Source organism: Pocillopora verrucosa, chromosome 5, assembly GCF_036669915.1.
Source record: "Pocillopora verrucosa isolate sample1 chromosome 5, ASM3666991v2, whole genome shotgun sequence".
In the NCBI taxonomy this organism is placed as follows: Eukaryota; Metazoa; Cnidaria; class Anthozoa; order Scleractinia; family Pocilloporidae; genus Pocillopora; species Pocillopora verrucosa.
Window position 1 is genome coordinate 10,281,255 of NC_089316.1, and position 15,967 is coordinate 10,297,221.

General features: G+C 38.6%; 2 protein-coding genes across 2 annotated transcripts in view; both read right to left on the reverse strand.

Annotated features, from left to right (window-relative positions):
- Positions 1-531: 531 nt before the first annotated feature.
- On the reverse strand, positions 532-10,823 carry LOC131788970 (uncharacterized). The gene is made up of 11 exons (XM_059106057.2): positions 10,696-10,823; positions 10,144-10,535; positions 9,547-9,634; positions 9,071-9,144; positions 7,507-7,669; positions 6,974-7,029; positions 6,248-6,431; positions 5,475-5,687; positions 4,610-4,838; positions 4,099-4,142; positions 532-3,556 (listed from the first exon to the last, which is right to left on the reverse strand). Exons 1-11 carry the CDS (start codon positions 10,820-10,822, stop codon positions 1,800-1,802), a joined length of 3,327 nt encoding a protein of 1,108 aa, XP_058962040.2. The 5' UTR covers position 10,823; the 3' UTR covers positions 532-1,799.
- Positions 10,824-11,785: 962 nt separating this feature from the next.
- The window catches only part of LOC131788963 (cullin-associated NEDD8-dissociated protein 1), a 28,404-nt gene continuing 24,222 nt past the window's right edge, over positions 11,786-15,967 (reverse strand). Inside the window, exons 35-41 of the mRNA XM_059106049.2 lie at positions 15,481-15,552; positions 15,253-15,369; positions 14,840-14,911; positions 14,159-14,269; positions 13,581-13,641; positions 12,832-12,978; positions 11,786-11,949 (exon numbers count right to left, since the gene is read on the reverse strand). Of these exons, the coding sequence (XP_058962032.2) occupies positions 11,831-11,949; positions 12,832-12,978; positions 13,581-13,641; positions 14,159-14,269; positions 14,840-14,911; positions 15,253-15,369; positions 15,481-15,552 (699 nt within the window). The 3' untranslated portion in view covers positions 11,786-11,830. The remainder of the gene's footprint in view (positions 11,950-12,831; positions 12,979-13,580; positions 13,642-14,158; positions 14,270-14,839; positions 14,912-15,252; positions 15,370-15,480; positions 15,553-15,967) is intronic.

A 15,967-nucleotide genomic window follows, 5' to 3' on the forward strand; every position in this document is an offset into this window, starting at 1 on the left:
ACACATACTGATACCGAATACTGAGTCACATTCGGCGAACCGGAAGTATCTGCCCTGCGAGTGTGGAATGAGTTGACGGACAGATATCTACTTTTAGAATCTTCGTAAGTTTCTTCATACTTCATGTAAGTCGACTGCCTTGGGATGAAAAACTAATTGATAACGAACTGTGGAGGAGACGGCTAACTAACAGATACAAGGAAAGATGAAACCGATCACGACCAAGCTTCTAAGGCTGGCTGAGTATGAGCGTTTCATTCTTTTAGCATTGTTAAGAGTATGTATTAAGTCACTGCTTTTACTAAAATAAAATGAGAGCGAACTATTTCAAATGACGAGCTTAAAAAGCTTGTTGTTGTTGTTGTCTTTTTTTTCATCCTAAATAGATTAGCGGTGACGTCGGCTTACTTTAACCTTAAACAATTCTAGGACTGATCAACGTGTAAATTCCTTTAAGTTTAGAGCCCACGGCTCGGCACAGCGGTGATGAGAATATAAACATTATCCATTATTGCACTGAATTTGTTTTAATTTCATAAGTTTTTAATTAACTATACACTAGCTACAAAATACAAAACCGACATTGTTAACGATACTGGCGTTACTAGCAATATTGACATATTGGTAACACTAATATTTCACAAAATACTAACATTATCTTTAATAAATGACTGAAATTATATGAAAATCATGTATGTGAACTGCGGATGAAGAAATGAATATGGAATCGATCTTCGTATAATAAACACTACTTAAGCGGTAGTATTTTCACTACCGCCTAAGTAGAGTTCATTATTGTAAAGATCGCTTCCATACTCATAACCTTTAATGCAAGATGCTTTGCTTTGATGCTAGCGTTATTTATAATAGTAAAATGGCTTATTGTTATTTTAAATATTCCCTTTCCTTTTATATATGAATGGTTACGATGATTCCGAATTTTTTTTTCCTTCTTCTCGTTTTTGAAAAATTCCACTCACATATTCATACCCACAAACCGACTTTTGCATTTACATGCACTAAAAAATTTAAATAAAAATTAAAATAAAAAGGTTAAAACAGGAAAAATGATAAAAATTGATAAGCATCAAAATATCAGGACCAGCCAAAAACAAAATTCCCAGTATTCAGTTGGGAGAACTACCTCGTGGAGAAACAGTAACGTATCCAACATATTATTTTAATCATTAAATTGATCTTAATCAAATTAAGATACATTTATTGTTAGTTACAATTGGAGTAGTCTTTGATGTACATGTTTCCGGTTAAAATAGAAACATATTGTGCTCAAAGCTATTTACATTGCGACTTTTACTTTAAGTAATCTGCCGCGGATAAAGGAAAACAATTCCGAAGTTATTATCCAATTTAAGATATTTTACAGTGGAGGGAAGGGTAGGAAGTTTACTTCCGTCTTTTGTCCTCCCCCCCCCCCCCAATTTCCAAACTCAACCAGGAGTTGCTCAGATTACCTAAACTATTAAACCTTTAACTCCCAAGATCTGATTGTTAATTCTCTCCTCTAGCTGCTACTCGTTTCCTTGGAAATAAAATAAAAGAATTTGGTGTTCGATCAGGACATAAACTTCTACCTGATACGTTTGAGTATTTTCATAACTTGTTTGCTGGATAATGTATGAGTATGTAAGGAGAAGTTTCATCTGAATCACTTCTGGGAGTTAAAGGGTTAATAGGAATAATTTAGAGCCTTTGGTTATTAATTTTGTTCTGCTTTATAGCAACACGTCTTAGTAAAACCAGGAAAATAACAATTATTTGATTCAATTTTTAACGTCAGCTTAAATTTCTGGACAAGCGTAAGCTCCTCCTTTTTCAAGTAACTGACGGTTGTGGTAGATTCGATCACGGGCTGGCATCTCTTCCAGTAGGAAGCCGTACTCCTGCGCCATCTCCAAAGCTTGATGGGCGCTACTTGCTGCTGCCTGGTATTTAGAAAGCCGGTAGTCGAGATCCGAGCGCGCCAAAAGGTATTGGAGTTTTCTTCTCTCGGTTATGTCGTCCAGGCCATTATTTTGCAGAAGAGTAAGGAACTTTGACGCTTCCATGACGTGCTCCTTGCTCACACGCCGCTCTCGTCCTGAGGTGCTCCCGCAATCGAGAAGGAGCATGGCCATCTTGATGAGGGCGAAACTGTGCGTGTGAGGAATCACCCGGTTGCTGCTGTCATCCAGCCGCCGACTAAGATCAAGACAATGCTCAAAGCAATGCTTAGCTTGGAGAAGAAGCTTCTTCCTCAAAATGCTTCCACTAGAGATGAACTCCTTCATGACATTTCCTTCTTCGTAGGCCATGAAACTTTGGTCAAGGCAGACATCGATCAGGAGAAGATTCTGCTTGGACAAGTCAATGCACCGCACTGCTTCTCCAAGTTTTTTTTGCCGGCGGTAGACATGCGCAAGGTAGTAGTAAGCTCGTCCTATGAGGAGTTGGTGATTGTCAGCTACGGAAACAATCCTGAGAGCCTCCAAAGCTGTCGCCTCCGCTTTTTCCAGATCCCGGTGGTACAAAAATGCAATGGCTTTCTCCAGCAAAACTGCAACCTTGACATCAGAATTGCTCGAATGTTGGTGCATCTCGCACGCTTCTTCAAACTTCACCCATTCTCCATTGTCGCATAATTCATGCAGCTCGTTCATAATGATGCACACCTTGGTCTGTGAGGGCGATACAGCCACAAGGGGAACCTGTCGAGTAAGTGCAAGCTCGCGTTTATCGTGCTCCTTCTCTCCTCTGGTCTCCCTTGAGGAATGTAACTTCCAACTGATCGTCTCGACCTCAATAGTAACGTAGTCCAGGACTGCTTCCTTCAACTTCGTCTCTGACTTGGTAGGATGAGGCTTGTCGTATAGTGTAAACATCAGCAATAGCTCACAACTTGGTTCGTAAAATCGAAACCAGTACCCCAGCTTGCCGCTGACACGTTTTACATACTTTGCCTCCCAGTCTCTCGCAGTCTGTTTAGTACCGTTGTGCTTCACATCCACAGTCACGTGGTGTTTCGTGTTTGACACGTGTTCTGTCACGAGTTGTTTATTAACGATCACGTGCTCTGTCACGTTGTCAAGAGTGCCACCTTGGTTATCGCTGTATTCAGAGGTCCTTTGGTCATTACGGACTTGCAACTCGATAAAAATGTCCGTTCGGGGATCTGGGAAACTAGAGCGACTTCTGCTTATTGGGACGGGAGAACATGGCTTCCGAAGAACAAAAATCTTTGGCTTAGAGATCTCTTCGTTGTCTTGTTTTCTCTCATCCTTGCTCTGTATTGTTGCATCTTCCTCTGTGGAAAGACTGCATGTTAAATGGACGGGGGTGTCTCTCACTTCAGTATGACTTGTGTTCTCCTCATCACGGAAAATCTCTCTTGTTTCAAACCTTTTACCGTTCTCCGTCTTTTCTTCTTTACGCTTCAAGGATGAAGACGACTCATTCCAATCATGAAATGACACTTCCACTTCTTGGGTTTCTAGTTCTGAGCCCCCCTCATAGCCATTTTCAATTAACTTGTCCGTCGTCTCTCGTGCGTTTTCCTTGACTGCAATTCCAAATACATTAATGGTTAGCCGCAAGATGTTCACTTAACAAGACAAAAAGCATCAGTCTTAAATTTGACGGAGGTCTCAATTCGAGTGGATTTTTCGTCTGGAAAAGGAAATTTACCGACAAACTGTGGACGTTTGAAATCAAATCGAAGTCAAAGCTACAAGCAAATTAACATTAACAATATGATTTACAACTGAAACTCGATATGAACTAGTTTAAACCCTTTACACCCCAACATCAGTTTGGTTTGTTCTCCATACATTTCCTATGGTACTTACAAGGGGCATTTGCCAAATAATCACACGGCAAGAGCATCTTGACCTTGCGATCATTTTCTTTGTTCTCATGAACTATATGTTTGATTTAAGGCTGATATTGTTAGGAGAAATTAGCCGTGATGGTCATCACTCTCAGGGTCAAGGGTTAATATATCATGCGAAAGAGACTACGACTTATCAGAGAGTAGCTATATCTTGCCTCGTAACGGAGGCAAGCATTTCACGAATGAACAATTTGCACTTAGTAACAACTTACATTGCTTTAGAGACTCGTTGCTGCCATTGCATTCCAATAAAAGCCTAGGATCAACAAAAAGAACAACCCATCATCATATGAGGGACACTAAGGCATCGCGTATCAATCGCACTTCAGTATCAACTAGGAAAGCTTTTGTTCTCGATCAAATAAGTGTTTCAGGTTCGTCTCAAAGTAATGAGGGTCAAGGTGGATACAACTCAGAGGGTGACACCAATAAAACGCTGAACCTTCAGTCCAATACAATGGAACCCTGCTGATTTGAATTCATTGAAAATTCTCTTGAAGGGGCTTGAATCTGATCAACTACACACCTACCCCTCTCCTAACTCAACATTAACCCTGGCTTTATATCAGTTGATTGCTGTCGGGTTAGGGGAGGAATATGTGGGTGCGCAGATATTGACAATGATCCATTTATTCCATCAATCGCTCTACTTCTTCGCTTGTACCCCCAACCTGAATGCCTAGAACAGACTAAGCCTGAGTCTGCGTGCTCATTCACACTCACTTTCTGCTCATTTCAAGGACCAACGCACTTCTGTCAGTTTGTCTCTCTCTTTTCTGCACTTGTTCCAAGAATGGCAGTAATTTGTGTGCATGGCGCTGAAATACTTGCGAAATAACAGGGCACTTCAAGACTGCTAGCAAGACGTTATAGGCTTTCTCCTTCACCGCAACAAAGACCAGCACTCTCAGGGTAGCGAAGTTGAACTGGTGATCAGTGGCAAAACCTCGTTCTGGAAATGAAATTCGTAGCTTTTTAGGAGTTTATCAGGAGCTTAAAATCAGGGATAAGGTGAGCTTATCACAGATTTATTCGCAGTTTTGTGATCTACAATATACATATTCCGGGCAGGACCGGAAAAAGCCGCACGGCCCTGTGGGAATGCGAGTTGAAAATGAAAGAGCGACGGTCACATAATATTAAAAGCCTATTGACTGAATTTCAGAAAATATATGACATTTTTAAAAAACATGTTTCAACAGTTCTTCTGTCATCTTCAGTTCTGATTTATACAAAGTACAAAGTTGCATTTAAAGTGTAATTTGCTGACATTGTTCTGTTTTTATTGTTTGTTTTGTCCAATCAGCATGTCGAAACATGTTTTTAAAAAATGTCATATCCTTTCTGAAATTCAATCAATAGGCTTTAATGACATATATTTTCTTAAATTCGTGACATATCTACTGTTATCTAGACCTACTAGCTGAGTTAGGCCGGGCCGGAGGGGAAAATGTTTGATTATGACGTAGAAAACACGCGCAGCTAGGCCAGCACGTCATCACACAGGCTATATATGTTAATCGACCAGAAGGGATAAATGCAAATGAGTCAGATTTTAGGGATTAAAGAGTTAACTCAGTGAACGTACCTCTGAGGCTCATGGTAACGTGGTGTTCAACCGGGGAACCAGTACAGTCAAGCTCCATATCTTCGTCATCTAAGGCTTTGACGCACTGTTCAAACTGCCTCAGCAGGTTAGAGTTGTAGGTGTATTTGGTTTCGCCAATGTAGGCATCCTCCTGCGTCCTAACAACAACTTTAACTGTCAACTTCCCACGCACCAACTGTTCTCCTGGAATTCCTGGAAAAAAGTATTCATATGACGTTGTCAAGCTTTGATTTATTACCTTAAAACTTGAAGATTATCCCGTAACCATATCAAAAAAAGTCCGGTTTTTATCTGATTCTGCATTGTTGCGAAAATAAAAGAACTCGATATTCACTGCCTCTCCAGAGACCACGCAGAGGGAGGGGCTGGGGATCCTTTGGCCCCTTCCCTTTTTTGCAAAAGAAAAAAAAAATTACATTTTTGTCATTTTTTATCACCCCCCCCCCCCCAACCAAAAACTTTCTGCGCGGTCCCTGCCCTCTGTATCATGGTCATATAAAACAGATCTCTTCCTAACCGAGTTCGAGGTTATAGTGAGGAGATTTCAATTCACACAAAAGTCAGAATTTAGTGGGGTGGGGAGATTTCAATTCACACAAAAGTTAGAATTTAGTGGGCCGCACAGTAAAATACGACCCACTGAGTTAACCAATCATTGCGCACATACAAAGTCAGAGAGATTAGCTGTTAACTGCTTAACAACTGCTCATCGTTAAAATCCCCTAGTTGGACATGCTGAAGAGGAAACTCACTTGGACAGCGAGGGACACGGACTTTTAAAGTATAACAGTTTTTCACTGTTGCATGAACCACACGAGGAGACATAGGCCTGTGCTTGGGTGAAGAGAACACCACCTTGCACCTGCTGGTACTGTTAACTCCAGGAAAACGAGTAGACAAGGGCTGTTCCAGGAAAATAAAAGACATATTTCCCCCCTACGAAAAAAGTAAACACAGATTGTCAAAAATAAAAAAAATAAAAATAAAATAAGATAGAAAAAACAAAAACAAAAACAAAACAAAACAAACCAAAGAGAAAAAAAGGAAAGAGAAAGACCAAGTTAAAAAAAAGAAAAGAAAGGAGAAAAACAGAGATGAGGAAAAAGAAAGGAAAAGCGAACAAAGAAAAGGATAGACAAGTAAAGAAAAGGAAAAAAAGAAAAGAAAAGAAAAGAGGTGGGAAGAAAAAAAGAAGAGGAAAGAAAAGAAAAGAGGAGAGAAGTGAAAAAAAAGTAGAGAAAATAGAAAAGAAAAGAAAAAAGAAAAGAAAAAGAGAAAAAGAAGAAAGAAAAGGAAAGAAAATAGAGAACTGCCCTCTAAAAACAATTGGAAATAAAGGAAAGACTAGCAGGGTCATGTAGCCAATGAATATTCTCCATGCTGTTCACTACACATTTCCTATGCAATGACAAAGAGAAGTTGCAGACAGAAGAACAGAGAGCACACTAGTTGGTAATCATTTCCAAAATGCATATTACCTGATAGGGACCTTCACAGGGGTCCATTTCTTTCACCAGATTCTCATCTATACCAGCTGTCGGGTGACACAAAAGAATGTTGACTGATTTTTCATTGTATAAAATGTTATTAGTTTCCTTGCTCTGGAGTATCATAACTCCATAAATTGACTTAAGTGACCTAATTGATACTTATGAAATTTATCTTCTATCAAAATTAGAGAGCAAGTTTGCCACCTGGTATGCAATTAAAAGGGATAAAAAAAAAAACAAAAAAAAAAAAAACAGGAGAATTCTTTTAACAGTCAAAGCTTAATTGCTTTATCCTGACTCATGATTTTAGAGAATGATTTAGTATTAATAATAATTAATATTAATTGATATTATTTCCAAAAAATATATTCATATCAGGCAGTACAAAAGAAATGTAGTTAATGAAGTTACTGGCAGATTTTATTTATTTGAACCCTATAAACTAATAACAGGATGGTAAACAAACACAAAAACAAATTTTCAGGCTACTACATGTTATGTGTTGGTTGTTATAGACCTACTTTCATAACCAGAGGACTCTGCATCATACTGGCTTGTGTTTGCCCAGTCAGGAAGTATGGGTAACAATTCCTCATCATTACTAGGCATTGGAGTGAGACCAAAATCTGGGTTGAGCAGATTACCATCATGGGAGAGTATGTGATTGATCAGGACTTGGGATTCCTGAAATTAAGTTGCAAATAACTAACAAATGTAACCACAGGTAAAAATAACCTTATTTAAAAATGATAGCAATGCTGATTCATAGAATTGCTGTAGGCTATATAAGAATTTAAAGCTTCAGCCCTCCTCACTGCCCCCACTCCAACCAGGCAACCCACAGGAAGGGATGGAAATTTTGAACCTTGCCAGGGTGGGGTGGGGATTTTGAGCCGGTTTTGGAAGTGGAATACAAATGTTTTATCTTTTAATATAGAGGTGTTTCAAGGTAAAAAGAGTTCACTTTTATGAGCTAGTGGCTCAGGGAAAAAGGTCTACCAGGTTTAGATTTTAAATTCAATTACTGGTCGATAACTGAGAAAGCCAGGGTTGTGGTTTGGCCTTTTACAAAAAAATGTGGTGATCACAACTGACTCTTGGATTGGGTATTTGAGCACCATCAAAAGTTCAAGGGGGTTGCCTGAGGAGGGGGGGGGGGGCCCTTGAAGCTCCAAATTGATCAACAGGTTATATGTTATTATAAACAATTGAAAGATCATATGCAGGTTACTATTAACATTGCAGTTTTCCTATGCCTACCTCAATCATCTAAAAACAGGCCTTTTTTAATATTAATAGCTTCAAAACTTTTAGGAGGGAAATCAAGTTAAGACCCTACAGAAATTTGTAATGCTATGTAACACCCTGAATTCAATTAAGAGTGAAACCAAGGCAAAAAAAAAATAAGCAAGCAAACAAATGGGCTTGTTGTTAGCTCATTCATCAATGAAGCTATTGACAGGGATTAAGCAAGACACTTTAGTGCATGATTTTGTTTGTTTTTTTCTTGGATGTTGCATAATTTTTGCAATCAAAAAGAAAAGGAATGTTGTCCAGTCAGCCTTTATAACCAAATTAATTGCAATTGAAACACAGAACAAGTTAGTCTCAACTCTTTAACTCCCAGATCAAATTTGTAATTCTCTTTACTGTCAACTATACAATTATTATAATGTTTGTTCAGAGAATTTAATATTGGATCAACTAATTTCTTTATCCTCATCCCTTGTCTGGTTGATATTGTATTGATATTGTAAGAAGAAAGTCTGTCTTGGTGACTCATGGGAGTTAAAGGGTCAATTAGTTTATGAATTTTTCAATAGGAGACTACAGTGACTGAATGTTTATATATAAACATCAAGATCCTGATTCCAGAATTTATTTTCTATGTAAATACTAAAGTTGTATGTAGTGAGTTGATTTATCCTTATGTTCAACAATCAAGAGCTTCCTTAGTTGGTGATCAATTCTTATATTCTTGTTACCTTCATTTGTGATTCAGGGGCTATATAATGTAAGGAGAAATAGAATACAAGTCTCCCTTAGGGGTAAGGGTTTAAATTAGTTAAGAAGAGAGAATATTACCTCAGGATCAACACTGAGAGAATTTAAGTCCATAGAAGCTGTAGGAGGTGGTCTTGACAGATGAGAAGCAGAGTCTGTTTTTTAAAATGTATAAATATTCAACATAAATAAAACATCAAGTATTGCTCTTAAACACTGTGATTGCTAGATAATGGTGAATTAAAACTAACATATCAAAATTGGATTGATTTAACAATGTTATTTATCAAGTGAAATTATACAACAGTAGACTTAATATTAAAAATAATGTACAGTACAACCCTATGTAACTTGAACTCCTAAAGGAAACTTAAAATGTTTTTAATTAGTCAGGGCTCAAGTTACCTGATAGTAAATGACTCAAAATGGAATCCTTTTTGAGTTACAAGAGGGGGGAAGGGGGGCGGGGTTGACGGAGTTAACTGAGTTAGAGTTGGGGGGGGGGGGTTCTACTGTATATCTTTTATTTTTTAGCATTTACAAAGCGTGAAGAGTACCATTGATGGCGTTTTCTCCTCCATGTGCATCTGACTTAGACTCAGATGTCTCTCTAAAATCAGTCACATTAGAACTGGAAGTTTCATTCTGAAGTGTAAAATAAAACAATATCAGTATAGGCTGAGGTAAATGGAACAAAAAAAACAAGCAAAACAAGACAAAAAATATCCCTGGGAAAAAAAAAAATGAAAATTGAAGTCCATAACTTCCTTTCATTTGAATGAAACTATGAAATCTTCAAATGAACTAATAAAATGAGGGAAAAAAAAAACAAAATAATAACTTACACCCCAACATCAGTATGCATATTCTCTATACTATCCTTGATACATTTCCCAGGGTGCTGATAAGGAGAATTTGTCAAATAATCTGTTTAATTGTTTAATTGGTGATCATTTCCTTTATTCTCATGACCCAAATGTGTGATTCAGGGGTAATATCATGAGGATAAATTATATGCATGTCACTCCAAGACTAAAGGGTTAATTGTCATAACTCTCTCTTTTTTTCTTTGTGCAGAGCACCAACACAGGATGAGTTTACTGTACTTAGCTTTAGAATATAAATGGGTGAATCGAAAAAAAGGTAGTACTTACAACTTTCGAAACAGCATGACTAGCAAAGGCTGTTCCTGCAAGTTTATCAACCACATTTGAAGGCAATTTGAAGCATCGTTTGCTTGTTTTGTTCTCCTCATCCATAACCTTCTTTTCTGGATATTCTTTAGCACCTTTATCTTTGTAAGAATTCAGCAGAGCAGCTCTTAAACCATTGCTTGCCGTTCTGATGTTGAAGTTGTCTTTTTTAAGGGGGCTATTTCCACCTCTCCTTGCTTCGCGAAACTCATGCCAGTACTTCCAAACTGCATCTTGCCAATCGAGCTCGTAAATCCAGTTACAACGGTCGACAATTCGAGCGATTTTCCCTTCCTCGATTAAATGCAAGATCCAGCCGTATATTCCTTCGTCTAAGACCACCTTTGCATCAACTAAGGAGACAAAAAATCTCAACGCTAGATTTTGACTTTTCTCACGTCAAAAAAAAGCTCTTGCCTTCCGAACAAATCAAAACAAACTCGAAGCATTTCATGAAGACCTCTACGTTCATTCTCGATTTTTATTTCTTCTCAAATCAAAATTGGTTCTTACCTTCCGAACTACTTGTAGGTTCAGTACTGTTAGATTCTGAAAAAGATATTCTGGAAGAAGAAGACGAAGGTGAGGACAAAGTATCAGTGAAAGGATACGAAAAATCTTTCTCCCCGCCTGTCGCCATCTTGTTGTTTGACATGTCCAAGAGCGATTACCTTGGGGGAATCCCCGTCTGAAATCCTCGCAACCATGGCGATACCAACAATATAAAGATACGAACTCTTGTTAACCGTTTTGTAACCATTCGTGCTCCGATGTGTTGATAATTGCAAAAAATCGTAACTTTCCTATCGAAGAGCAGGATTGTGAACAAAATTAGGCTTTTTCTACGCTTTCGAACGCTCGTTCGTTGCTCCCTTCCCCTACCCTCCCCCCTGACAAGTAGAAACAAGGGGGAGGGAGGGTACGGCTATACGAAGGCTAGTCTCGCAATAGTTCTTCGAGTTTCTCTCGCAGTTTGTCGATGGTGCGAGGGTGAAATGATTGCTCAACTTTTTCACCGCAAGATCTCATCAAGGGTTCTGTCTACTGTCTGCAACACAATTCTTACGATACGAATTTGGGGAATTTGGTACTGTATCAACTAATAATCCCCCAAATTATATTTTCTTTCATTCTCGTCACTTTTCTACTTGATATTGTATCTTTATATTGTAAAGAGAAATTCTGTCTTGGTCACTCATGAGAATCAAGAAGTTAAGGACACATTACGATGACCCAGTTACAAAAAAAACCCAGACCTTGTCCATCCGTCAACCGCTGACCCCAGATATTGGTCACAAAAGATAATTCTTCTGACAAAAAGGAACAGTTTCTTACCAACAAAATCAAATCCTTTATTCTCACTTCTTGATCATTTGAACTTGTTAAATAAAGGTAACGAGAAAAAAGGGTTTTCTAATTGCAAATGCGTTGAGTTCTAAACAAGTTATGCAAATTACAACAGTTTTGTTTTAAAATAATGTTTTCTTTGGTGTAAAGACAGCTACAATAGTTTTTTGGAAAACTCGCCCTCCTTGTTACTGTTTTATACCTCCTTGCAGACGGTATTCTGGTAATTGTGGTTTTTTTTTTTTTTTTTGGGGGGGGGGGGTATCATTATTTTTTTATTTGACAAGCAGGGTAACACGCTTTAACTAGTGTCCATGCTTTCCGCTGAACCAGCATCTCTCTGGATGGAATCAAACATGGCGGACAGCTCAGGACTTGATTTGATCTGCGCTAGGAACTCGCTGAGCAAGGGACTTTTATCTAGAAGAAGAAGAAAAATAAAATTGATTTCTTGGCTTAGAAGGAAAAAAATGGATGTCAGCTCTAAGAAAATGAAGGAATGGCCAATCTTATCAACGTCTCTACAAACACTCCTTCCACATGAACAATCTAGCACTGACAAGTACCGCCCACCACAAAATTTTGCTAGCTTGTTTTACCTTGATTAGATAGTAATTTTCAATTCAATGTCGAGACTAATCCGGGATAGCATTGGTTTTGTTTCTCTTTGCAACGTCATTATCCAGAAAACTCACGCCACTCTCTCAACCAATCAGATGCAAAAAAGCTATGACGTACGACGACTTGGTGGCCCGCGTTTTCCCGCGCTTTAGGCGTTTCTTTGCTTTGAGTTCACGTTGGCTCTTCACGGTATCTCTCTTCTTCTGATTGGTCGTTGTGATTACCTTAGGTTTGGTTTCACGACACTCAATCGAAAAGTGCTCTACAGTTGATGGTGTGGTAGTCTACGCAACACTGGACCATAATCACCATTTACTTGCTCGTTATTGAACAAGTCACGTACAACTCTGCGAGGAATACTAATTCTTTAGATAACACAGCGTTGCTTAATTCTATTGTCGAATACTATTGCTGAGAATGCTTCCGCTGCATCTTCGGAAATCTTCGAGCGCGTTCGATTGAAAGAACTTCCAATTTTTTCGAATGCTATTACTTTGGATGCTTACAATGCTCTTTCGGAAACCTTCGTGCGCATTCCGAAATTCGAAAATAGCATAAAAAACAATGTGAAATCGGCGCTATTAGCTTTAATTCACATTTTTTTCTCTTTTTGCTGTAATCGACGTCGTTTTTTTTTTATTATTTATAACTTTTTTTATGTGTGTACTTAAAAATACTTACCACTATCTGGAATCGACAGCAGGGCAGCTACGGCTCTCAGCGCCGATCTCTTCAGCTCGTCTTGTTTTTCGAATTCTTGCTTCACGGAATTTGCCTTCACCTTCGTTTGCAACGTCGCACGTAACGGTTCCACGAGGATATCCACACCTTGGGTCAAAGAAAATAAAAATTAACAACGTATTCCGAGGAAACGCTCCCTTTCACTCGAACTGACAACATCGCACCCAATCACAATAATACGCGTATATTTGAGGACTATGAAAAAAAATCAATGAATTTAATGAACATAGTGTTGCTGTGCACTTAGACGACGTCAAAATGGGGTAAGAAAAAGAAAAAAAAAACAGTGGCACAAGAGGCGCAGACGTTTTACATGAAAAAAAGGAAAATGTTCTTAATGGTGAGGTCATCAGTACAGCTGCCCTTCAATAGACCATAAGAACCAGTCAAAATGCCCGCGTAATTCAGTTTATCATATCAACCCTTTACACCCTAACATCAGTATGCATATTCTCCACACTGATCTTCATACATTTCCTAAGGTGCTGACAAGGAGAATTTGTTAGCTAATCAAAAGGTTCCTTCCCTAGTGACCATTAACTTTATTCTCATGACCTTCATTTGTGATTCAGGGGTAATATTGTAAAGAGAAATTAGATACTAATCACTCTTAGGGTTTAAAGGGTTCAAGAAAAGAAGAAAGAAAGAAGAGAAAACAAACGTAAGGTAATTTTCTGGTGAATACTCACGCTGTAATATAGCATTAGGACACAAAGAAGACAGTCTCACTAACATCAGGAACGTCAGCATCTGAATCAATAACACTGATTATTAGACTCTGACCAACGTAACAAGCAGTGCATATTACTCCACAATTCCACAGCAAGAAAATTTAACATTCCACCCCTGATAAAATTTAGCAACAACGACAAAAAGAAAAAAAGATCCTGAGATGTCCTATACTGACCACGTTGCACTTAGCTTTTCCGATCCAAAATCATTAGGCATTTTCTCCATACTGTTCTCTATACATTTCCTAAAGTGTTGACAAGGAGAATTTCTTTGACAATCAATAGCTTCTTCAGTTGGTGATCATTTCCTTTATTCTCGTGACCTTAAAGGCTTCATTCAGGGCTGATGTTATAGGAAGAAATAGGTAGGTGATAATCACTTTTAGGGGTCAAAGGGTCACGGGCTAAAGGTGATCGAAGGTTTTCTCATTCCCTTCTAAGCTTACCCAATAATTTCCTCGGCATCTACCAAAAAATTGTAAGGAGTCATTCCGTTTGGGTTCGACATAGAGTGGAAAAGTGACCGCTGTACAAACCTTGATATCATAGTGATCTTTAAGTCCGTCTTCTACATGGCTCAAGAACTCGAAGATGTCGAGGCGATCGAGACATGTGTCGAGAAGTGTATACATACATTCGAACGCTGCCTAAAATCACAACGAAGCGAATATCAAAATAAAAGCCACAACATTCGAACACAAACTCTTTCCATTTATTTCTTTTCCTTTTCCACAATTAAAATACGGAGAAGTGCCAAAGCGTATACAGAGCATCTGCAGTGCAAAAGTGCGCCTACCCGGAATATCATCATCGGCACAAGTAAGAGGGAAGATAAGTGTATGAAATTACTTAATTCAATAAAGACAATAATTTCTTTGACAAGACAGCTTAAAATGAGTTTTATCTTTGGTGTGAATGGAGAATAGGAAAGTAAAACTCAAATTAAACTTAACTGAGAGGCAAAATATGTCCCGCAGCAACAAAGCACTTTTCAAAGGCAAACATAGAAAATAAACAAATAAAGTAACAAAGAAGGGACAAACATAAAAAAGGTTTTATCTATTTGCCATCCTATCTAGATGGTAAAATTTAACTATATTCCTTTGCAACTGTAAGCGACAGGTGTTTCACTTGGATGCCTGCGGCACTATAGCGCATTAAACAATCACTTCACGTCTACTTTACCAAATAAACACGAACAAAGAAACGTTAGGTACCTTTCTGATGTCCAAGCCATCATCAACAGTGTGCTTAAACGGTCCCATCTCGACTTCGCGAATGAGTTCTTTCTAAAGGAAGAAGACAGTCATCACATTTACTATGTGTGAAAAGGCTTCGTCAAAAGCGTTTCTGTGCCCGCGGGAAAATATGACACCTTGAGGTGAGAAGTCTGGAACGAGTCTAGTACGCCAGACATCCGGTAGATCTCGCCCCAACTCCTCTCAAATCTTCCCGCGGGTAGAGGAACACGCTTCCTGTTGGGAGAATAAAAGAGGACCTACTCGCAGCCTTCAAAGTTACAGGCAAACTACCCTGCTAAATAATGTCCAGCAAATTATTTAAAGTTTAAAACTGTTACTCAAGTTAGAAATACTCTTTACCGAAACCAAAATATCAAAGTTTAACCTACCCTAACTTTCGTCTCGTTGTACAGTCGAGGAAGAATTTGTTCCAACAAATCTCTGATGAGACTCGGTTTATTGTGAGCCGCTGAGTTGAATGTAACTAAAGCGACACGGCGGACATTCTGAGTAAAACAAACAAAACAGAGAAGATTCAAAGAAGATTCTCCACAATGCAGGGTAAAACAAAGAGGTTTAAGCCCGTTGGAAAACCAAAATGACCAGGTAGAACATACCAAATCAGGGTCCTGTACTGTTCGGAGAAAATCTCCAATGCATCCTCTTAGCTGGCTGTCAATCGGCTGAGGCTGAATAAACAGTGAAAGAAACCATGAGCGAGCTTTCGTGCCTAAATCGTATACGCAGTACATGTAAATAAACCATGTTTTTTTCTTCAGGACGAAGTAAAAATGAACTTTCCCAAACAACCATGTTTCAAGGTTATACTTCACACAAATATAAAGGGTATCTTTTTTGAGTATGTTCTTTCAAGATATTCCCGGACATTTGTGGATAATTTAGCGGCGCAAATATAAAGGGATATCTTTTTTGAGTATGTTCTTTCAAGATATTCCCGGACATTTGTGGATAATTTAGCGGCGCAAAAGGGAAGAGTCAGGCTCGTTCATCGCACGCCAACCTGCTTCATCAAAGCAACAGGTGACGCCTTCAGCGCGTTTCGTACGCAGGCGAGATAATATGACGTTATCAGTAATTTCCTTA